The 25,019-nt window shown below is 42.7% G+C and overlaps 1 protein-coding gene across 3 annotated transcripts in view; it reads right to left on the bottom strand.

Moving 5' to 3' along the window:
- Window positions 1-25,019, bottom strand: part of LOC126481080 (uro-adherence factor A) — a 150,782-nt gene that overhangs the window by 31,875 nt on the left and 93,888 nt on the right. For all 3 annotated transcript variants that reach the window (XM_050104568.1, XM_050104567.1, XM_050104570.1), the window contains one exon: window positions 3,423-3,643. In XM_050104568.1, coding sequence (XP_049960525.1) covers window positions 3,423-3,643 — 221 coding nt within the window. The remainder of the gene's footprint in view (window positions 1-3,422; window positions 3,644-25,019) is intronic.

Below are 25,019 nucleotides of genomic sequence, written 5' to 3'. Positions count from 1 at the left end.
TTGCCACTAGGAACTTTCTGTAAATATCATTCTTTAGCTATCTGCCGCATTTTTATTTTCTCTTTTCATTAATTTAATTTAATATCTCAGGTGTTATCCAGAGATTTCCACCGGTTTTTGTCACTAGAATTCCTTTGTTGCCTTTCACTATTTGATCTGTTGACGTGGCCCATTCATCTTCTGTTGGATACTTCCCCTTTTTTTCTTCTAATGCTCCCTGTACTATCAAGTACTTTCACCTCAATAACCTAACTGTCTGCAATTTCTTCATTTGAAATATGTGTTTTAAAGCTGATGAATTATGGTCAGTGAGCACATCTTCTCCTGGAACTGTGTTGCATGTTAAAAAATTCCTGTCTAATCATTACATAACCTATCTGGCACCTTCTAGTGCCACCAAGAATGTAAGCATGCAGAGGAGCAGAAACATTATGATCCCTGCCCTCCTCAAAACTGGATATCAGCTGTTTGCGTGGCAGGCACATTACACAGTAAGGAAAGTATATAAGTGGAGCAGAGACAATCTGGAAATCATTCTAATCAAAATATGGGTAACAAAGTGGGAAATCCACTTGCATAAGTGACTTTGACAGAGGGCTGCCGCTCCTCTTGAAGAGCTGTGTGTTAGTTTGTGCTCTTCAGATACCCATCTAACATGGTTGCATGTATAGTTCAGCTTCTTTTTTGTTGAGCATGAAAGTCACCTCATCATGGCAATCTGATGTTGAACTGTCCACAACAAATACACAGATAGCATAGTCTTCCAATTTATTAATACTTTTATGACACAATTATTTGAAAGTGCCACACATATTCTACAGAACATTTTGACGCTCAACTTACAATATTTTATAATATGTACCAATACAAGACACACAATATTTAAATGATATCACATTATCTCCATCATGCAATGAAACAGTATTCTTGTACTTGCATATTAAATTTTCAGTGTAGCAGGAAAGCAGTCATCTTAAAAATGTATATGAGAGGTCCACAAAGTAAATAAAACAACTCTACAAAGAAAGTACCAACAAACTGGTGGGAGAAAGAACATCACAATTACCTTCTTATTTACATTTATTACGTTAGAATTTATGTTAGCAAATGAGAGGCCTTTGCAAGACATTATTGTCAGATGATAAACAAGATGAAGTACATATTATTCAAAATTGTAACTGACAGGAGGTATGGGGAAATTTGTTGCAGTATAACAAAAAACATTTACTGTTGATGTGTCAAATATTGAAGAAATATGAAGATCAATTTTTAATGTAAGAATTTTGGGTGGAGTCTTGCAAAAAATTCTGAATGAAAAATGCTAATACATACTTCTACACCTTCATCAACATCATCAATACATGCAACTCATTGCATTGCGTACAGTGCCAAATAATTTCTTTGCCAGTTTCTTTTTAGCTCTCTCTTCCTTTGAACATCTATACTCTACAAACCACTGTGAGGTGCATGGCAGAGCATATGTCCACTGTACCAGTTATTGGGGTTTCCTCCTGTCCTATTCACGTATGTAGTGCTGGAAGAATGATTGTTTGAAGGCTTCTGTGCATGCAGTACTTATTCTAATCTTATCTCCACGATTCCTGTGTGAGTGATATGTAGGGTGTTGTAGTATATCCCCAGAGCAATCATTTAAAGCCTGTTCTTGAAACTTTGTTAATAGACTTTCTCAGGATAGTTTACATCTGTCTTCAAGAGTCTACCATTTCAGTTCCTTCAATATCTCTGTGAGACTCTCCCCTCGATTAAACAAACCTTTGACCATTCATGCTACCCTTCTCTGTATACAATCAATATCCCCTGTTAGTCCTATCTGGTACGGGTCCTACATATTTGAGGAATATTCTAGGATGGGTTGCATGAGTGATTTGTAAGGAATCTCTTTAGTAGACTGATTGCACTTTCTGAGTATTCTACCAATAAATCAGTCTACCACATGCTTTACCCATAACTGAATCTGTGTGATCACAGCATTTCACATCCCTACAAAGTGTTACACTCAGGTATTTGTATGAGCTGACCGATTTCAATAGTGACTCACTGATATTATAGTCTTCGGATACTATATTTTTTAATTTTCATGAAGTACACAATTTTACATTTCTGAACATTTAGAGCAGGTTGCCAATCTCTGCACCATATTGAAATCTTATTAAGATCTGACTGAATATGTATGCAGCTTCTCTCAGATAGTACTTCATTATAGATAAATACATTATCTGCAAAAAGCGTGTTTCTACTATTAATATTATCTGCAAGGTTATTAATATACAACATGACCAGCAAGGGTACCAACACACTCCCCTCAGACACACCTAAAGTTACTTCTTCATCTGACGATGACTCTCCATCCAAGATAACATGCTGTGTCCTCCCTAATAAAAAGTCCTAAACCTACTGTCAGTGTCCACATTCTTCATCTTCTGCAGAATTTCACTGAGTGAGGTGGCATAGTGGTTAGTACAATGCACTTGCATTCAGGATGATGACAGTTTAAACCCAGTTTTAGATTTTTTGCAATTTCCTTAAACTGTTTCATGCAAATGACTAGATGGTTCCTTTGAAAGGGAATCTCCTCTTACTCCTGCTCCTACTCCTCATGCTGCATTGCTCCTACCAAACTGTCTATGCTCTAGCTGCCGAAGTCTTATCCTATTGTTAGCACATAACTATTTTTATATGGTGTAAGTACTGTATCAAAAAAGCGTTGGCTCTGACTACAACAACAATGCTTTCCTTATGGCAATTCACTTTCGTAGTTACTGCTATTAATAGTACCTTTATGACCTTTTTTAACAAAATATATACTCCTGTTTTTTGCTCAAAGTAATATAGTCAGTAAACACAGAACTTCATAAATGGTGCTTGGTTAGAATGGACAAAAGATCTGAACCATAACTTGCTTTTTACAATCAAACTTTGCACACACAAGATTTATTGTCTGGATAAAATACTGTAAGGATTAGACACCCCTAGTATACCAGAGTTAGGTGTGAGTGGGGGACAGGGACGAAACATAAAAGTAGAAAAAATTGAACGATATTAGTGTCAATGTGTTTGACGTCACTAGACTGAATGATGACAGTCCTTATGATGTTCAAGTACTAGTTCAGTTAAACAAAATGAATAAAACTTAGTAGAAACTTAGGACAATGTTTAGAAAGAAACAGGACCTTGCAGAATGATCTAAAAGGAACTAAACATACAAGAAATCGTTTTCCTGTATCTTTACGTACTGAAAAATTATTCCATCCTCTATTTATATTCATACAAACACAAACATTTTGTAAATGGGCACTGACAGGAGACCGGGGGGATAAATGAGTATATAGATGATGCTGGGTAATCTACTAAATAAACAAACCTCTCAATTGCTATTTGCTTAGCTGTTGCCAGCATCTCACCTTTGCCCTCAACGAGTTCCATATCTGGTGCTATTATGATCAGCTTCAACCTTTTAAGATTCAGGTACTTGAGAACCTCACGGAGACCGGAGACATGCCTGCGTCTAGCATTAGCCTTTACAGGATCCCTTTCAAATTGGCGATCATGAAATTTAACTACATCTTGAAGCAAAGTGGTGACAGAGCTGTTAATCTCAGGTGTTATGAAGTGGTCACAGTACCTGCAACAAAATAATACACACTCCTAACTTTCATTATGAGCTAATGTTTTTAGACACTATAAAATAACACCTGTACATGATTAGTTAGTAACTGCAAAGAAATGGAGTATCTGTATGTGAAGAACTGAACAGAACAAGTCAAATTAAATCATGAGACTCTTAAAAAAGAAGTGGAAACTCATTTGTTGCATGTGCATAAGTAAATACCAATGAAGACATGACAACAAACTACTCATTTCAAAGCAGGAACTGTGTACAATAATCAAGTTTAAAATAAAATTATGTTGAAGCCTAAAAAATTTATCCCCAGCTTATGTTTGAAGGCTAGATTATTTTAGATGTGAGTGCCCTTGAACATCAAATATATTTAAGAACTGAAATTACAGCAACTGAATTTACTGGACTACACAAGGTAACGTCCATATAGATTTCCTGAAAATGGAATAAAATTTGCTTCGATGCTGAGTTCTATTCCATGCACCTGTCTCACAAAATTTAGACAACTGATCATTAAACAAGTTGCACATAACTCTACAGTAACATTTCCACTCTCCGACCACTGTAAGAAGCTTGTGGCAGTTAGTGACCAACAGCACTGTGAAACAATGCCACACCTTTCTGTTGTTCTCAATAGGCACAATAACCACTTCCTTAACCCTCCAGGAGAAAAGTTGCAAGATGTGAGTTCCATATATATGACACAGTGAGACAATTATTTCTTCATTGTTCCAGAGATTAATCTACAGTGTGTATGCTGTGAGTATATGGAAATTCATAACCAGAAGGTGGAACATGGAGTATAATAAGAAGGAAGTAAGTAAAATTTTTTATAATTTCTTAGTACAAAAATAAGATGTACATTACTAAAAACCTGTTGTGACTCGCCGATCATTCAAAGCGCCGCCGCGCAATTATGCGCATCCTCTACGTGCGGCGCTGTCTGCCAGCCATGCAGCAGCTGCGCCACCTAAGCGGCCAGCCGAGCAGCGGCCGCTAGACTGGGACTCAGTGCTCATTAGAATGCTAACGCGTACACATGTCTTGCTTGTCAACTTACTCTGTGACTTATATGTGTTGTGTCGTTCTGAAATATATTTGTTAAACTTGACGTTACAACAATTGGCGACGGGGTAGTGGAGTTTTCCTTTTCACCGTTGACCCACAGGGTTCCATGGCTACTGTCGAGCAACTATTGCAAAATCTCCTTGAACAGCAAACGCTTCTAACAGCGGCAATTTGCGATTTCGTCGTGGCGTCATATGCGGGGCGTTTCTCGTCATTGGCTGTACCTCCTTTTCCTCCTTACGACGAGACGGCAAAAGACTGGTCTGATTATGAAAAACGTCTTCGACAGCACTTCTTGGCATTTCATGTCACGGACGAACAACCATGTAAGTCTCTGTTCCTTTCCTGGATTTCACCTCAAATGTATCAGTTGTTGTCGCAATTGGCACCTTTGAAGGATCCTGCATCTTTGTCCTTTGCTGAAATGTGCTCACTTCTGTCTGTCTATTTTCAACAGCAAACGCATGTGGTAGCCTCTCGTGTTGCCTTTTATCATTGTCAAAAACAGCCACATCAATCCTATTGCGCTTGGGCTGCTGAACTTCACGGCCTCAGTCAAAAGTGCCAATTTGTTACTGACGTTCACAAAAAATCCTATGCCGATTCCATGGTACGGGATGCTATTATCCGGTCGGCGCCTGACAAAGTAGTTTGGCAACGTGCCCTTCAGTTGGCGAATCCGACTCTACATGAAGTTCTCTCCATTGCGCAGTCTTTTGAAATTTCTCACGCCGCTGGGGCGCAAATAGAGGCGTGGGGTGATGTCGAGGAAATACAACCTCTGTGCGCTGTTGACGACGCGTGCGGCGCGTCCGTGCCCTGCCGGCCGACGTAGCCGCAGTGCGCTCCGACGTGCAGCCTCGGCCTAGCCATAAACAACCCGCTAAGAAACTGCAGCAAAACCCCCGGCAACTTCCTTCATGTCCGCGGTGTTTTACGAAACATTCACACGAGGATTGTCCCCAACGTTGGGCTGTGTGTCACAATTGCAAAAAGAAAGGACATGTGTCTTCCGTTTGCAAATCCGACCGCATACATGATGTTCATGAACAAGACGCTAATTCTGATTCTGTGTTGTCTGTCAATTGCACTTCTTCCCTTTCAGGGAAGTTATTCCTCACTGTCCAAATCCTTGGTCGACATGTTCGCATGCAAGTGGATACCGGTTCTGCTGCCCCTATAATTAATTCTCAGACGTATCTTCAGTTGGGTTCTCCACTCCTGTCACCTGTCACTCGGCAATTACGGATGTACAACAAACAGAAGATTTCTCTCTTGGGACAATTTAATGCTGAGGTATCTTACAAATCCGTCGTTCGCACTGTTCCCATATTTGTGGTCGACCAGAGCAACGCAGAAAATCTTTTTGGTTTCAATGCCTTTTGCGTTTTTGGGTTCTCCATAGATGACTCTGTCAAAATTGTCTCTGATGCTATTCCTTATGCTCAACTGGATTCCTTGTCAACGACATTTTCGTCCCTTTTTTCTCCTGGGTTAGGCCGTGCAAACGACTTTGAAGCTCATATCACACTCAAACCCACTACTCGGCCTAAGTTTTTTCGGGCTCGGCCCATTCCTGTGGCCCTTCACGATTGGGTCAAATGGGAGCTGGATCGTCTCACTGCTTCAGGGGTCTTGCTTCCTGTCACTTCCAGCGAGTGGTCCTCTCCTGTCGTTGTCGTTGCTAAGCCCAATGGTGATATTCATCTCTGTGGCGATTTCAAAGCCACTGTAAACGCTCAATGCCTCATCGACACTTACCCTATGCCCCGTCCTGAAGAACTGTTCACTAAACTTGCTGGAGGCCAGTATTTTTCTGAAATTGACCTGTCAGAAGCTTATCATCAACGTCCTCTCGACGCTGCTTCCCGGCAGTTCCTGGTCCTTAACACACCTTTCGGCCTCTATCAATACCAAAACGCTTGCCATTCGGGGTTGCTAGCGCCCCTGGTCTCTTTCAGCGATTCTTGGAACAATTATTGCTCCCTGTCCCTGGGTGTACCAATTACATGGACGACATTGTTGTCACTGACTCCACCACTGAAGAACATCTTCAAAATCTCCGCACACTTTTTCATGTCTTACAGACTGCCGGTCTGAAGTGTAATCTTCAGAAATCACAATTTTTTCATGCATTATCACGTACTTGGGGTTTCAACTCTCTCGGGATGGTATTCGCCCGCTTCAGCAAACTGTCGCTGCGATCAATGCCCTTCCTCACCCTACATCTGTTAAGGAACTGCAGGCCTTCTTGGGGAAAACAGCATACTATCACAAGTTTTTACCGTCTGCGGCTTCGGTGGCTCAGCCGTTGCATCGCCTGTTGCATAAAAACGTGCCTTTTCACTGGTCCGCATCATGCGAAGCGGCTTTCCAGAAATTGAAGACTATGCTGAAACGCCCCGTGCCTGGCTACTTATCGACCTGGCCAACATCTTGTTCTTGCCACAGACGCCTCTCAATACGGGGTCGGTGCAGTCCATGCGCACCGTTTTTCTGAGGGTTCGGAACAACCCATTGCTTATGCCTCCAAAACGCTCACGGATGCCCAACAAAAGTATTCTCAAATTGAAAAAGAAGCTTTGGCCATTATTTATGCTCTTCATAAGTTTGGTGTTTTTCTCTATGGCTCAAAATTTCATCTTGTTACAGATCACAAACCACTTGTTTCCTTGTTTCATCCATCAACGTCACTTCCCGACAAGGCTGCACACTGCCTCCAGCGTTGAGCTCTTTAGTTGTCTCGTTTCAATTATGAGATTCATTTCCAGCCAACGGCTCAACATGAAAATGCTGATGCTCTGTCTCGCCTTCCCATGGGTTCTGATCAGGCATTCGATAGGGATGAACTTTTGTGTTTCCACCTGGATGTTGCCGAGCAGCGGGTTGTGGACGGGTTCCCCATCACTGGGGACAGGCTAGTGGCTGCTACGGGTTCTGACAATACCCTCTACCAGGTTTTACGCTGAATTCAGAAGGGTTGGCCAGATCGCCCATCTGCTAAGACTTCTGATCCATTGCGGAACTACTACACTTTGCGCTACTGCCTCACGGCTAGGGATGGTGTTATCCTCCTCTCCACTGACAATGCCTCGCCGCGTGTTGTGGTACCTGCGTCTTTACGTGCTTCGGTCTTGCGCCTCCTTCACCAAGGGCACTGGGGTGTGTCTCGCACAAAATCTCTGGCGCGTCGTCATGTGTACTGGCCTGGCATCGACTCTGAAATAGCACACATGGTCACTGCCTGCGGCCCTTGTGCGTCACAGGCCGCTGCCCCGAAGTCATCTTTGTCACCGTGGCCTTTGCCTGAGAAGCCTTGGGAGCGCATTCATGCTGACTTTGCAGGACCCTTTTTAGGTACTTATTGGCTCCTCGTAATTGACGCCTACGCTAACTTTCCTTTCATTGTCCGTTGCACGTCGCCTACCACCGCGGCAACCACCAGTGCTCTCACCTGCATTTTTTCTTTGGAAGGCCTCCCTTCTACTCTTGTTACTGATAACGGTCCGCAATTTGCCTCTTCCAAATTTGCGGATTTTTGTGCTCATCACGGCGTTATGCATGTCACGGCCCCGCTGTTCCATCCACAATCCAACGGTGAGGCTGAACGACTGGTCCGTACATTTAAGACTCAGATGCGGAAACTTCTGACTTCTTCTGCTGCTGATGATGCGCTTCTCCAGTCTCTGGCGTCTTACCGTTTCACCCCCATGGGCGACCACAGGCCGGCTGAGCTCTTACATGGCCGACAGCCCCGCATGCTACTTCATCTTCTGCGGCCTTCCACCTCACGGCCACGGGTGCCTCCACTTGGCCGGTTCACCGCCGACGACCTCGTCTGGGTACGGGGATATGGCAGGCGGCCAAAATGGAGCCCGGGCCGCATCTTAAGTCACCGTGGCAGATGCCTGTATGAAATACAGACGGAACGCGGGTGTTGCAGTGCGTCATTTGGACCAGCTTCGGCCTCGTGTGCCAGCAACGCCTGTTCCGAATGCCGCTACACCGCTTTTGACCCCACCTGACGCTCGGATCTTGGCATCTCTCAATACTCACAACACAGCCTTCTCACCGTCATTGCGATGCCAGCGCAAGAACGGATGCCACCAGAAGACGTGCCCATGCAGGAACCGGATGACCATCCTCTGACAGAGCAAATCTACTCGCCACCTCCTCCAACGGACACCGACACATCGCCCATGTCTCCTGTTATATCAACTGGACTTGCCGCAAGGGGCAGATTGGTGCAGGGGGCCCTAGCAGATTCGACCCCTACGTCTCCTGTCATCTCGACCCGTTATCATCGGGGACACTTCCGTCCGTACGGGAAGCCTCCTCCTCGAGACTTTACGGCGAGTCAAACAACAGCTATGGATGTTAGCCATCTCCAAGACACCTCCATCAAGACCAGTGCAACAATTTCAAAGAGAGGAAAAGTGTTGTGACTCGCCGATCATTCAAAGCGCCGCCGCGCAATTACGCACATCCTCTACGTGCGGCGCTGTCTGCCAGCCATGCAGCAGCTGCGCCACCTAAGTGGCCAGCTGAGCAGCGGCCGCTAGACTGGGACTCAGTGCTCATTCGAATGCTAATGTGTACACATGTCTTGCTTGTCAACTTACTCTGTGACATATGTGTTGTGTCATTCTGAAATATATTTGTTAAACTTGACGTTGCAACAAAACCAAACTGCATGACTTTTTTTTCCATCATTCTTCTGACCAATTTGACGCAGCCTGCCATGAATTCCTCTCCTGTGCCGACCTCTTCATTTCAGAGTAGTACTTGCACCCTATGTTGTCAATTATTTGTTGGAAGTATCCCACTCTCTGACCTTCACTACAGTTTTTACCCTCTGAAGTTCCCTCTAGTACCATGGAGTTTATTCCTTGACCCTTTATTTATTTATTTATTTATTTAACCCGATCAGATTAGGGCCGTCTGGCCCTCTCTTACATCGGACCAGTGTTCCACACATGCAGCATTTCACACATCAGAGTTACATCATGACAATAGTTTAAATAAGAAAATTAGATTACTCTAGTGACAATATGAATAAAGTGTAATGACTAAGACCTAATAAAGTAAATGCTGGCAGTATTTTTACAACAGGTGCTATACATACAAATTATGATAAAAGCAATAATAATAACAGTAAAAAAAATCAAATAATAATGATAAACATGAGAAAAATTGGCAATAGTAATGAAGATTTGGGCAGATGTACATTAATATCTTGGTGTGTAAAGTAGATGTTTACTAGTATAGCGAGTTTTTGAGAAGGGAGATTTAAGGAGGGGGAAAGAGGGAAGTAATGAGGTGAAGGCATTACTGTTGCTTAAGTAGATACGTCATTAACTGTTTTTTGAAGCTGAACATGTTTTTAAGTTCTCTAACATAATGAGGGAGGTTATTCCAGAGTTGGGTTCCCACTACTGTAAAGGACTTGGAGAAGGTGACTGAGCGATGCAGTGGAACAGAGAGGATTTTATTGTGATGGGAACGTGTGTTTCTGTCATGCTGTTCCGACATAAGTGTTAAGGACGAGGAGAGATATGAGGGACAGTGTACATTTATAAGGCAGTAGATGAGACAGAGTGTATGGAAATCTCTGCATTTGTCTGCACACAGCCAGGACAATTTTGCATATGCTGGTGAAATGTGATCAAAAAGTAGAACGTCACAGATATATCAAACGCAGGCGTTCATGACCAGTTCCAGACATCGCGAATTTTCCTGAGAGAGGCCTTGTATGATAATATCGCTGTAGTCAATGGTTGGGAGTATAAGCATTTGTACTAATTTCTTTTGCAGATTGAAAGGGAAGAGTTTTTTATATTTTTGTAGGACATGAAGGGATGCTGATGCTTTTTTGCACACTGCAGTTACGTGCTCTGTCCAATTTAGATTTTCATCTATTATTAATCCCAAACTCTTTGCTGAGGGAGAGAAGCTAATATTTGTTCCATTTAGGATAAGAGATGGTATGGATTCCCGATGTTTTGGGCTAATGAGCTTAGAGTGACCAACAAGTACCGCTTGGGTTTTAGATGGGTTTAGTTTTAGTCCTATGTCCTCTGCCCATTTTTATAGTGCATTGAGGTCAGTATTGAAATTTTCAATAGCTTTCTTAAGATTGCTTGGTTTCGCACTTAGATACAACTGTAGGTCATCAAGATACATATGATATTTGCAATAGGTCAGAACCGATGACACATCATTGACATACAGAGAGAAGAGTATAGGACCTAATACTGAGCCTTGAGGAACTCCTGACACTACCTGCCGCCATTGTGATTTTATATTCCCGGACAAGACGTGTTGCTGATGAGACGTCATGTATGACCGAAACCATTGCACTGCACTTGGTGAGAAATTTAGACCACTAAGTTTGGCTAGTAAGATGTCGAAGTCGACAGTATCAAGTGCTTTGCTGAAATCTAAAAAGCAAATGATAGTTGCTTCTTTTCTGTCCATGGCAAGTTTCAGGTCATCTGTCACCTTTATCAGTGCGGATGTTGTGCTTCGATGTTTACGGAAATCTGATTGGTATTCGTCTAGTAGGTTGTTAGTAGTTAGGTAGATCGTGAGCTGGTCATGGACTATATATTCCAAGCCCTTTGATAGTGCAGGAAGAAGGCAGATGGGGCGGTAGTCAGAGGGTGCTGTGGCGATGTCCTTTTTAGGCAGTGGCTTAATTTGTCCCAGTTTCCAGGCCTCATGGAAAACACTTGCAATTAATGAATCGTTGAAAATGTCTGTTATAGAGGGCAGTAGTTGATCAATAATAAGTTTTACCATCTGGATAGTGATGCTATCATGTCCAGTAGATGCTGATATAATCCGCATTATGGCTTTCTTGACAGTATTGCAAGTGATGTGCTGTAGATAGAATTTTTCTTTGCTACAGCCATTTATCCCCATGAAGTAATAAATGATTTTTTTTGGCAGTTCAATTGTGGTTGTAGGTAATGTGAAGAATCGGTTTAGTTCTTCAGGTGGGACCATGGGATTTTCTGCAATTTTTATTTTGCCTAAACTGAGACTACGGAGATTTTTCCACAGGATAGCTGGTCTACATCTACTGTCAGCTAATGTATGGGCATGCCTGAGCTTAGCGTTTCTCACCGCTTGACTGACTACGTTTCGTTTCTTCTTGTATACAGTATGATTTTCAGGTGTGGGGTGTATCTTGTATGCTCAATGTGCAGCGTCTCTGAGATTCATGAGCTGTTTTAGTTCATCAGTCAGCCAAGGTGCAGGTTTCCTTTTTAATTTTCTGGTCTTTATTGGAGCATATTTGTCATATAGTTGAGTAATTTTGTTAGTGAAATCCTGGAATTTGTCGTTTAGGACCATGAGGGGAGTAGAGGTCATCCCCCAAACTATTTCTTGTGCCTCAGTTTCGAGTTCAGGCAAATTTATGCATTTGAAGTCTCGGTATGTAGACAGTTTTTGTTTCTTTCTAGGACATTCTAGTGAATACGTCATGAAAATGATGTCATGGGCAGACATGCCAGGTGCAGATATTTGAGAGGCGTAGATTATTCTGTTTGGAGATTTCGTTGCAAATATATATATGAAAGTGTGACTGGTAGTCGTGTGATGAGTAGGTGCCAGCTGAAGTAGCGTCATATTTGAGGAAGAAAGCATCCTCTTAAATTTCCCAGTGGAAGGACTATTGCGGAGAAAATTAATGTCAGTGTCACCTGCTATAATTACATGTTCATATGACGATTTGAGACTAGGGAGGGCAGTTTCGAAGCAGGCAAACCCACCTACTTTAGTTGGTTTGTAAAGGACACATATTAAGCACTTTCTGTTATGGGATTTGATCTCTATGAACATATATTCGCCTTGTTTATCTACATTGTTGTCGGATGTATGTAGTACAGTAGGTGATAAATAAGAGTGTATGTACGCCCTTACTCCACCCCCTCGCTATTGCATCTGTCGTGCCTCAGAAAGATATAGCCATCTAGGTTTACGGAAGTTGTAGGAACACTTGGTTTGAGCCAAGTCTCGACAAAAGTATTACGTGTATATCATTAGTTTGAAATATATATTTGAACTCGTCGAAGTGAGCTGGCAGAGATTGGACATTTGCTTGTGCAATATGCAACTTGGTGCGTTCAGGTGTTGATTGCCCGAGGAGGCTGCCAACAGATGTTCCATTATGTATTTATTTTTTAATACTTCCTCATTAAGTACAAATTTGAATATTATAGTTTGACAGTCACTCGAATGGTAAGACATAATTTCAGTTTCATTCTTAAATTTGAAGAACATGTCACACCAATCCAACACAGAACTAAAAGTAAAAATTTTGATAGGGTTGTTAACATTTCAAGTAATATATTAAAAAGTATTTTATGAAATAAAAAAATTTAAAGTAAATAACTTTTAATGCCTAGACCTCAATTTTCCTATTACAATTAAGGTATTATAACTAGTTTTAGTAGCTATCTACAGCCACCTTCAGATTGTTCAAAATGTAACAAAGTGGTGAATACGCACTGCAAAGCCTTGTTAGCCGTTCCAACTCATATTTTTTAAGGGGACCACAAATGGTGTAATTACAGGGAGAGAAGTCCGGACTGTATGGAGGGTGGCCGAGAACCTGCCATTTGAATTTTTGCAGGAGTGTCGTGACTGTGTTGGCCATATGAGGCTTTGCATTGTCATGGAGCAGAATGACCCCATGGGTGAGACTGCCTGATCATTCTGATTTGAGTGATTGGTGAAGAGCGGTCAAGGTATGCAAGTAACACTGGGCATTTACTGTTGTCCCATGGTGCTGGAAATGAATCAGAAGGGGGCCATCTTGGTCCCCTTAAAAAGGTTCTGAAGGGCAAATGATTCACCTCGTACGATGACGTCCAGCTGTACGTGCAGAACTGATTAACGTTGCAGCCCTGGGAACTTTATGAGACAGTCATTCACCGCCTTGTGTCACAGTGGGACAAGTGTCTCAAGAGCTGGGGTCAATACTTCTAACATACAGTTACTGGTTTCTGTAATTATGCCTCTGGCTCATTTCTTTTTGAATGCCCCTTATAGACAGCGACTGAAATTAGTTATAGTAATGTAATAAGCATTAAAAATTTTCATTTTAAAAATATTTATTTAGTAAACTACATTAAGATTACCATCTCTTCCTTGACGTTTGGCTTCAGTAATATATTATAAGCTCGTTCCTTTCACATAACTATTTTACTCGGCCAGAAATGTAACATATTATGACCAAAATTGAACGGATAAACATCACTAATCTGAGGCAAAAATCCAAATGCAAGACTAAAGCACTTAAGAGAAGTAGCACCTGCCAGTACCACCAATCAAAACAGTGGTTAAAGATCTGTGAAACCATCAGGTGATAATTTTTCAACAAGAAATAATGTTGAGGAAGATCCAAATATTGCTGCATCACTGTGCAGCTCAAGTGTAAGCAACAAGGGTGTTAGTGAAACAAAATCTAGCATTGAAAACGAACAAAATACAGATGTAAACATGCTGTGAAAGTACAAAAGGCAAAAGTACAGATTGGCAGGAAGTGAACAACAACTAGGGAGGCAGAAAAATTCGATGGTAGTAAAGCAAAAAACTGAACTGCCCACAACTAAAGAGGTGTCCTCAAAACTAAAACTGTAACTAACTTCTTACAAAACACTTTCCCAAGCCACAACAGTTCTACAGTTGAAAAAATGGAAATGAAGGGATTAAATAATAGCTTCAAAAATTGGTGTTGATTTTGACTTAAAAATAAAATAATGGACAATAATGTATGGCTTAAGAATATTTGATAAGATTTTTTTTATTTTGGAGGATACTCAGTTCCCCCAGGACCAAGCATATTTCAGTAGGACAGGAAATGTCACCACTGAAACAACACAAGCTCAGTTACAGCCAGTGCAAACGTGCAGTGCCTTAGGACAATGTGGTAATGCTCCCACATTATCACCACATTTGTTCCACAGGAGATGTTAAGCCCCCAGCTCCTTAGAGGTCAACAGCTGCTCCACACAAGGCTCTTCTCCCCTGACGCACTGGCACCATGCGCTGGCTATAGGGACTCACTACCTGCTGACCAAGCAATACACTGCTTAGTGCAGCAAAGTTGCTGCTGTTGCAAGCTTATGACACTTGCTGCGCATGCTGTTTCAACCCTTAGAACCTCGGGTGACTATATGTGCCACCGCTCCTGCTTCCACAAATCACTCTTGATTGTCAACCCTGATATGACTCATCACAGTACTTACACTCAAAGGTTTACCTAGACTTGCCATTGGACTTTGTTCTTGGATCACTACTACTTGGACTTTGTGTACATCAATCACCTGTGTAAGTCTTGCACTTTGTCAATAAAAAAAGTGTTAACTGTTGCATGCCATCTCATTATTGTGTAGCAATCACTAAACAATTTGCAACAATTTGGTTGACTCACTGTGTGTAACACGAACTTCTGTTCTACAAACAGTGCTGCAGACAGTGAACATACGTTCTGCAAACAAGTGACATGAAGAGTGTTTACCCCTGTTCTACAAACAGTGCCATTGGTGCTATGATCATGGAAGACACGTCACTTCCAAAGAAGCAGTGCTGCAAACAATTCTGCAGTGCCAAATGGACAACAAGCCTCACCTTGAGCACATTCAAGAAGAAAACAACTCTATGCTACAAAAGGCATTGTTGGGGCATGTAAACAGGCCATAGGCCCCACTGGTGCTACATCCACCTCTGTTCCCATCCTACAATGAGGCAACTGAGGAATGTGAATTCTATGAGAAGTGTCTGAGGCAGCATATCAGTGTTTCAGGCAACTAACAATGATACAATTAAAGCTTTAGTTTTGAAATGGATTAAGCCGCAAAAGTAGCGTGGCCACCTCGACTAAACCATTGAAACTATAGTTTGCATATCATCATATGCATGTATATGTCATAGTATCTCGTGTTGAGTTCTACTAGTTCAAAAAAATTCCCAAATCAATCCTACAGAGCTTAGGTTGCAGAACTGCAAGGACTTTGCAGGTAATGAAGATTTATCAGAACTAAGTATGGTGAAGCATATGCAAATGCAATGGTGAGAGATGTAATTATCCAATCAGCTCCCAACAAAGAGGTACAACAACAGGCCCTACAATTTGATATACATCACTAGAACATGTCTTATCTTGGGCACAAGCTTTCAAGGTATCATGAGCAGCAAGGAAGCAGCACTTGAAAATTGGACAGATATTGCTGCAGTTAACACATCACATAGCAGGTGGTTATTGTCATGCCTCTGGTGTGGCTGACATTGCAAGACAGTATCACAAACAATCCCTAATGTGGCAACCAGTGCTACAGGAAAACAGCCCACATGGCACCCGCTTCCTCTCTGGCCTGCATGTTTCAAAAAGTGTTCACAGGAAGATTGTCCCATCAATGGTCAGTCTGTAATAAATGTAGCAAGGCTGGGCACATATCAACATCTCAGCAGTGTGTAAATCTACCACATCTTGCTCATGGCAATGAAGGGAACAAAGATGGACATTAATATGATGCACTCAGCAGTGCCTGACAAACTGTTTAACTCACTTTCAGTCAATGCGGTAGGGCACCATCAATGGACAATTCACTGCAGAAACTAAATACAAAAACGTGGTACAGCAGCTAACCTTCCTTGTAGTGAACAGCAGTACAGTACAAAATCTCTTTAGTTTCGATGCATCCAATGCTTTTGGTTTCACTATCACCGACGTGGTAAATTTAGTATCTCAACAAGTGGCTTTTCAGAGCCTGGATGCAATGTGCAATGAATTTAAGGACTTTTTTTTGCCAGTATTGACAAACGAAACAAAAAAAATTGCAACACCTGTCACATTGAAGCCTTCGGTGCAGCCTCAATGCCACTGAGCACATCCAGTGCCAATAGCACTCCATGACCAAGTTAAGGAAGTTATATAACTTGACAGAGGTAAGTGTAATCAAACTCATTTCCTCCAACCAATGGGCAACACCCTTGGTTATCACAAAGGAACTGAAAGGCAAATTACACCTATGCACCGATTTTAAAATGATGATCAATGCTCAGTCACAAATCGACTTTTAACCCATACCGTGGACAGATGAGCTTAATAGCACAATTGACATGTGGAAAATATTTTTCCAACATATATTGGCTGACATATACCTACAACTTCTGCTGGACGAAGAGTCCCAACAGGTGTTGGTTGTGGATATATCCTCATGTGATATATCTCCTTGCGATTAGGTTTTGGAATACCAAGTGCCCCTACTTTATTCCAGTGATTTTTGGAGCAGCTAACAGGAAACATCCTTTGTTGCATCAGCTAACTTGATGACTTATCGTGACAGAAGATACCACCAAAAAACCCTTGGAAAATCTCCACATTATTCTGAGCATTACAATATGAAGGTCTGAAATGCAATCTGCAGTAAGTACACAACAAATTCCCAGCTGGCATTCAAATTGGTCCAGAAATTGGATTATTACAAAGACATGATTTAAAAACTACAGTGTCTTCTACAGACTGGCACCAAATGTCTGAAGAATTGGCACCAAATGATACATTCAGTACCATGTTCCAAATCTTAAAAGTGAAATTTGCTGAAAATTTTCCACTAAGATCCAAGAGATATTGAACTGCCAAATCAAAATACACACAGAAAACAATCAAAGTAAACAAGTAGTATACCCCTCGATAAGTTAAATAAAATACGTAGTATAACTATTAAAGTCAAAGCAGCTAAAGATATTGGCATTAAACATAGACAATACTGTAATTATTTACAGATAAAAAGGATGTGCAGAAAAGAAGAACAGGAGGCACAGAAGGAGAGCGATGCCAAATTTATTGAAGACAGACACAATCATTGCAAGGGAGCATGAGATCTGGTTAATGAAAACAGGCAAAAGCCCAGATCTTGTTCTAATTCTTGTAGTCCATATGAATTTCATGAATATTTTCTATGCATAGTGCTAAGCACAGTAGGTGAAATTCTTGATTTGGAATCCATGTCTGCCAATAATGCCATGACAATGAAGGACGCGGAACCAATGATGCTGGCAGCTAGCGAACTGGTTTCAGTGGAAAGAGCCTCTGGTGTCCGAGGTGACAAGGCAAGGTGGCCGCTGACTCAGTGCACTTGTGTGTATTTTAGTTTAGAAGCCATAATTGCTGATATTCTACCACATGTAGATGGTTGCTTGTTTAGAGGTATCTCCCTCTGGGTTTGCTCTCTTGATATACTATGTGTGCTGTTGATGTTTCTGGCATCTGTATGGTTTCAGTTGGGTTATTTCTTTTGATGTTTGAACTCTCACTGTTGAAAATTTGGCACGGCCCAGACAGTGTGTGGTTTTTTCTCTACAGTTTCCGAGTTTATACTTTTAAACTCTTATTACTGGAACAAGTTGTTAAACCTGCAGCTGCTGCAGTATTCTGAGCTTTTGTGAGTGATGGCATAACAAGAGCAACTGTGTCAAAAGGTGCTGATCCATGCTCTCCTTCCTCTGCCGCCTTGCCAGAGGGGGTCACGGTGCTTAGTGTGCAATCGCTGGCGGCTTTCAGAGAGAGAGGACATCCTAGTGTACGCACAATTGGTGGAAGGTGATCCGCGCGGACGGCCATTTTTCGTGAGCGGGATTGTATCATACAGTCGGCTGTTAAGAGATGGGAAGCCAGGCCTCGCCGTGGTTTCGGTTGTGACTCATCCAGAAGGGCGGTGAGGTGATGTGCCTGGAGGCAGGATGTTCTGCCATTTGTATTATCGAGTTCCTGGCTTCTTGTGGTAAGATTGCTCGTTCCTTATGTATTTCATCCCCCACTTAAGGAGGACGTGGTGGTTTAAACTGTCGCTGTTGATCTGTGAAACTGTCGCCATTGGTATTTGTAGCTGCCTCACGCAGACTAGACCCTTGGTTGCTAGTATGTGCCGGTTGTTTGCTATTTATTTTGCTGCCCACAAGATTGCACCAGTGAGATTGCCTCCTGGTAGAGCGACGCTCACCATTTTATGATTTGAATCTGCCTGTGGTCGCGTGTGTGTGTTCACCATTAATTGGTATATTGTCAACTTGATCTCCAAGTTCGCATCTTGCGGATTCGTGTCTTGGCTTTCTTGTAGTGTTCCCCAAATGTTCCTGTTGTTGATGTGTGCCATTGAATGACAATTTGTTTAATGGCAAGCAACAAGAGGAGTCTTTCAACAGAGCGATGTTGAGCATTCACTGAGTGCACTCTTCGTTTCTACTAGTTCCTCTCTTTACAGTTTGGTATGAAACCTTTGTCTATGCCTGGACCCCTCTTTGATGAGTTTTGTACAGAGCCAACTAAATTGAATGTTGTGGCAGTGCACCTCAAGTGAAATCAATGATGAAAGCACTTTAACAAGTTGTATGTGGAATGAATAGCAGGGTTACCAGATTTTTCTGGCTGTTGTAAGTTTGATGGTAGTTGGTGTGACTTATCATACGTGGTTTCATTATTTGTGATATAACTATGTGATTAGCTCCAGTTAAGTTGTTTTAAATGAAAGCCTTAAGAGTCATCTAATACCTCTCTACTTGGTGTGGTACATTTAGCATGGCCATGTGAGCAGTTTGCAGCAGCCCAGGAAACCTTTGTCAATGAGCATCAAGTAGCAGAATGAACTGCAGTTCTCCCCACAGCACACTGTCAGATAACGATCTCATTCCCTAGAGTCCAATGCCCCCAGGTACTCTTAGTTGTCAAAAAGTAGTCTTGCCACCACTCTGTTAAGCAACTTAATACAGCAGATACTAGGAATCAGCTTTACCCACTGTTGGATCAGCCTTCACACAAAAGGCGCAGAGGTCATCACAATTCCTGGTCCAGTACAGCAGACAGTAATGGCTATCCACCCTTGGCAATGGAAAGTTCCTTAAATTGCAGGGCTTGCCCCGGTTGCCACACTCAACATAAGTGGCAGAAATATCCACATTTAAATAAAGTTTGTTTCAAGTGCAACCACAGGAGTCACATCACTGCTGTCTGTGCTTTGCAGTGTAATGTTTTCAATGTTGAACAGTTGTCTATTAATGTGCTATCTCCGCCCAGCTCTTATATCTGCCACATGCTCATTAGCTTGTGCTGCAATTATCTATTTTGGAACACTTGGCTGGGTTTCAGCTTGACAGTGAGGCTATGGCCTCGATCAATTTAGCAACATATCATTAGCTGGGTAGCTCCCTGTTACAATCAGTTAACAAAACACTGGCTCATACAGTCACCAATGAATTCCGTTCACGTGTCAACTAGTTGTGGTGGCAAAATATAAGAATGTGGAGCACCAGGTAATGTTATTAGTGTTTGATTCTATTTCGGCATCAAATATTTTTGGACAGAACACTTTTACAGACTTCAATTTCCAAGCCATTGATCACATTAATTTTCTTTCATGACCCTGAGTCACTTTTGCAGTCCTATCAACAGTTGTTTGAGTCAACATTGGGCAAAGCAAGGGATTTTCCAACTCATATTCAGCTTAATGTATCTGAGACCCCTAAATTTCACTAAGTTCACTCTTTGCCTTTTGGTATGAAAGATGCAGTTAAAGCTGAATTAGGCAGATCATCACAGGAATTAGGGGTTATTTCACCTTCTTATGCAATACCATTAGTGGTGATCAAAAAATCCAATGGGGCAATACAGTTGTAAAGTGATTTTAAAGCCACAATCAACACCCAGAGTGAGGTGGAAGTTTATGCAATTCCTCACACCAAAGAGTTATTGACAAGACTGACTGGTGAACACTATTTTTTGAAGAATGATTTGAGCGACGCCTATCTGCTGTTGCCCCATGATGCTGGTTTGCAGCAGTTGCTCATTATTAATGTGCCATTTGGCCTCTACAATTTTACCAAATTGCCTTTTCGTGTTGTGTCAGCCCCAGAAATTTATCAGCATTTTATCAAGCAGAGAGTTTGCCATATCCCAAAATGTGCAACTTATCTGTATGATTTAACTGTCACTGGTGCCACAAGGGCCAAATGTTTGTAAAATTTACAAAAGGCAGTGGTCTGCAATGTAAGCTGGAAAAGTGTGTGTTTTTGCACCCAGTGTCAAGTACTTAGGGCTTGTCTTAAGTGAGGAGGTCATTAAACCACTCAATGACCACTTTACAGCAATTGATAAGTTGCCCACCCCTCGAAACTTGCAGGAGCTGTAGTCGTTCCTGGGCAAGGTAAACTATTACAACAAATTCATACCAAATGCACTGGAGGTTTCACACCCTCTCAATCAGCTTTGTAAGAAAGGTATGAAATTTGTTTGATCAGACACTTGTCAGCAGGCTTTTTTGTGGCTGAACCATTGTTTAGCCGCTGCCCCTTGCTTGTTATCTTTGATCCAAAGAAAAACTTAACACTGGCAACTGACACATCGGAGTATAGGATTGCCACTATACTGTCCCATAGAAATCCAGAAGGATCAGAACAACCAATTGTTTTCACATCTAAGACCCTGTCATCCACGCAAAATAACTACTCCCAGATAGAGAAAGAGGGGCTGGTTATCATGTATGATGTTCAAAATTTTCATGTTTTCTTGTATTGCTCTAAATTTCATTGGTCATGGATAATAAACCATCGGTTTCCAAACTCCCTGGCAAGATGGTGCAGAGACTACAGAAGTGGACATCATTCATCTGCAACATTTTTGGTCCACCACACAACATGCTCATGCTTACGCATTGTCCAGGTTGCCCATGGGTCCCGATGTGGAATTTAATGTGAAGAAACAGTTTGTTTTGCAACTGACAATAATTCAGAAACAACACTGCAAAAGTTTCCCATACCACCAAAGAAGTAGCAGTAAGCACAAGCCATGACCTAGTGTTGCACAGCATTGTCTCAGCAGTTTAACCAGGATGGACTGCACACCTTCTTAAGGGTGCCCATCACAATTTTTGATCTTATTGCACTATGAAACAGCAGTTCAACGTGCATCAGGGATTATTGTTGCTTACAACAAAGGATGATGAGTGCCACATTGTACTTCTGCCTTCATTTCATTAACACATCCTCCATTTGGTGCATTCTTCTCACTGGGGGATGTCTAACATCAAAACATTAGCTTGACAGCCAGTATACTGGTCTGCGATAAGCACCCATATCGAATGTGCAGTGAGGCTGTGTCATGCCTGTTTGTAGAACCAAGTGGCCCCAACCCAAATGGTATTGACATGGCCTCAATCACCACAGTACATGTGGATTTCATGGATCTCGTTTTTTGTAGAAATGTAGTTGATATTGGTGGATACCCAGTCCAAGTTCCACTACATAACACAACAGTGAGATCAATTATCAAGGAGCTCACGAATATTTGCAATAGAGGGTGTGCCAGGCATGCTGGTATCTGATAATGGTCTCTAGCTTACACTGTCAGTTTTTCAGGTGTGTGTGTGTGCGTGTGTGTGTGTGTGTGTGTGTGTGTGTGCGGGGGGTGGGGGGCTCAGCGCCCATACACATTTTAAAAGAAACTAATGCAGATAAAATGGCTAAAATTGATGTCACACAGTGAGGAGGAAACTGACAAAAGGACACTCACTCAGAGTTTCAGGCCTTCTGGCACCACAATAGTGTCCAGCACTAACCTCCACTCCCTTCCCCCTTCCGTCCAGCTCCAACTCCAACTCCATGGTGGAGCATATGGTCTCGTCATTCAAGACCCAAATGAGGAAGGTGGTGCAAACTGTGCCAGTAGATGATAGTCTTTTGCACTTCTTAACCATGTAACCCACCACCCTAGTTAATGGGTGTAGTCCGGCAGAGCTTTTGCATGGACAACTGACCCATACATCGTTGGAGCTCTTGCGACCTAATCCCCTCCTCTTCCCTGGGCCCAGCAGTCAGGTTTTACACCCTGTTTCCAGAAGGGTGTCTTAGTTTGGGCCCACATATTTGGATGTCAACCAGGGTGGATAGAAGGGGTGATAGTCCAACACAAGGATCTGTAACTTTTTGAGGTCTCGATCAGATGCTATAGGTGTAAGAGACACAGGAGCCAATTACGAGTTCAATGTAAGCATAGCAAGCCACCACCTCAGGAGCCACCTCTGGGGCCTAGAACCATAAACAATGAAGTCCGTATTTTCCCCTCAGCATCTATGGCACAGAACCTGTCTCCCTGCACCTTGATTATTACTTAAGATCATACACTGTTGAACTTCCACAGTGTGGGTAAAGCAACAAATGGAGGTTGAGCCACTCCTCCAATACTACCTTACCAGCCTGTTAAACATGATGAAGAAGAGTTGTTGTATTTTGAGCCATTCTTGACCCTGGCAGCCACAGTTGGTTGGTTGGTTGGTTTAAAAGAGGGGATGGGGGGACCAAACTGCTAGGTTATCAGTCCCTCGCTCTGATTAAAATAATTCCACAAGGCTGGGAGTAAAGTAATCGAGACATACAAAACACAGCTGGAAGAAAGGAGAAAACCACAAGAATGACAGTAGGGCAACAAAAACTAAAATGGACAAAATTGGGCAAGGAAACCATAGAGAGATGCAAGAAACATGTAGAAGAGATCAAAACAAGAGAGCAGATTACCATGACTGGCTGGCAATGAGAATAAAAAGGAGAAGCCAGCACTCTGCAACACATTAAAACCTCCACCCTAAAAGCACTAGGGTGGAGGACACAGAGCGACAAAGGATATGCGCTAAAACTTATATCAAATGATAAAACCCACCCTTACGAATCAAATATGAAACTAAAGCTGCTGTTGAAGCATTGTCACCCAACACCGAAGGTAGGGTGCTGGGAAAGTCCGCCACGCAGCGGCTAAAAGTGGACAGTCCAGCAAGAGGTGCACGACCATCATTTGTGAGCCACAGCAACACCGAGGTGCATCCTAGCGATGGAGGAGGTGACCATGCGTTAGCCATGTATGGCCAATGCGGAGCTGGAGAGGACAAATGACTCCCTGCGTGAGGACTGCATGGAAGACTTCCACACATTCGTAGTCTCCTTGATGAGAAACAGTTTGTTGTGCGTACTGTTATGCCATTCCATCTCCCAAAGCTGAAAACCCCTGCGGCATACGACAGAATGCAGATCGGTTTCAGAGATGCCCATCTTCAGAAGTGGTTTCTGCATAGCCTGTTTGGCCAGCCTGTCTGCAAGTTCATTGCCTGGGATTCCAACATGTCCTGGGTCCACACAAACACCACTGAATGATGGGACCATTCCAGGGCATAGATGGACTCTTGGATGGACACTACCAAAGGATGGCGAGGGTAGCACTGGTCAATAGCTTGTAGGCTGCTCAAGGAGTCAGTACACAGGAGAAATGACTTGCCAGAGCATGAGTGGATGTGCTCAAGAGCATGAGATATGGCCGCCAGCTCTGCAGTGAAAACACTGCAGCCATCTGGCAAGGAGTGCTGTTCAATATGTCCTTCATGAACATACGCAAAGCCTACGTGACCATCAGCCATCAAGCTGTTGGTGTAAACCACTTCATGGCCCCGGTAGGTGTTGAGAATGTTGAGGAAGGGATAGTGGAGAGCCGCAGGGTTAACAGGGATTAGGATCATGCAAAAGGTCCAGAAGAATCTGCTTCCTAAGTGTACACCATGGAGATGTACGTGACTGGACCTCGAGGAGAGGTGGTAACAGGAAGGACTCCAGTTCAGACAGAAGGGACCAGACGCAAACTGCAATCATAAGCCCTGAACTGGGCCAGCGATGTGGGAGATGAAGCGCCATGGTTGGGAAAAGAAGACTGTAATTCGGATGTGCAGGAGAACTATGAATGTATGCAATGTAACTGGTGAGCATTTGTGCATGCCTAACCCTCAATGGAGGGACTCCGTCCTCCACCAGGACACTGGTCACCGGACTCATTCTAAAAGCTCCCATAGTCAAGGCAGGATTGAACAAGGGCTCTGCACAGCTGCAGCAGTGTAGAGCGATCTGCACCCCAGTTGGTGTTGCTCAGGCAGTGCAGGGCACTGAGGTGCTGCCAGTACTTCCACTTAAGCTGACGAAGGTGAGGTAGCCAAGTCAATCGGGTGTCGAAAACCAGTCCTGCGACTGAAAACTGGAAGCTGTTGGCTAGAGCCCATGACTGCACCTTGTGAACAGCTCCCTGTAGGCAGCAACACCAGTACTGGAGTAGCAGTACATAATGCAGAAGCCATACACATACAGAGAAGGTGAGACCAACTGCCCTACAGCTGCTGCTAGACTGTTACTAGCCACTAAAAATAGAGAGAGACACTCAATATGGAGCCCTGTGGAATGACATTCTCCTGAATACAGGGGGAACTATGGGAGGCAC

The sequence above is a fragment of the Schistocerca serialis genome, chromosome 5, assembly GCF_023864345.2.
Source record: "Schistocerca serialis cubense isolate TAMUIC-IGC-003099 chromosome 5, iqSchSeri2.2, whole genome shotgun sequence".
Classification (NCBI taxonomy): Eukaryota; Metazoa; Arthropoda; class Insecta; order Orthoptera; family Acrididae; genus Schistocerca; species Schistocerca serialis.
This window is presented reverse-complemented; position numbering and strand designations above follow the sequence as displayed.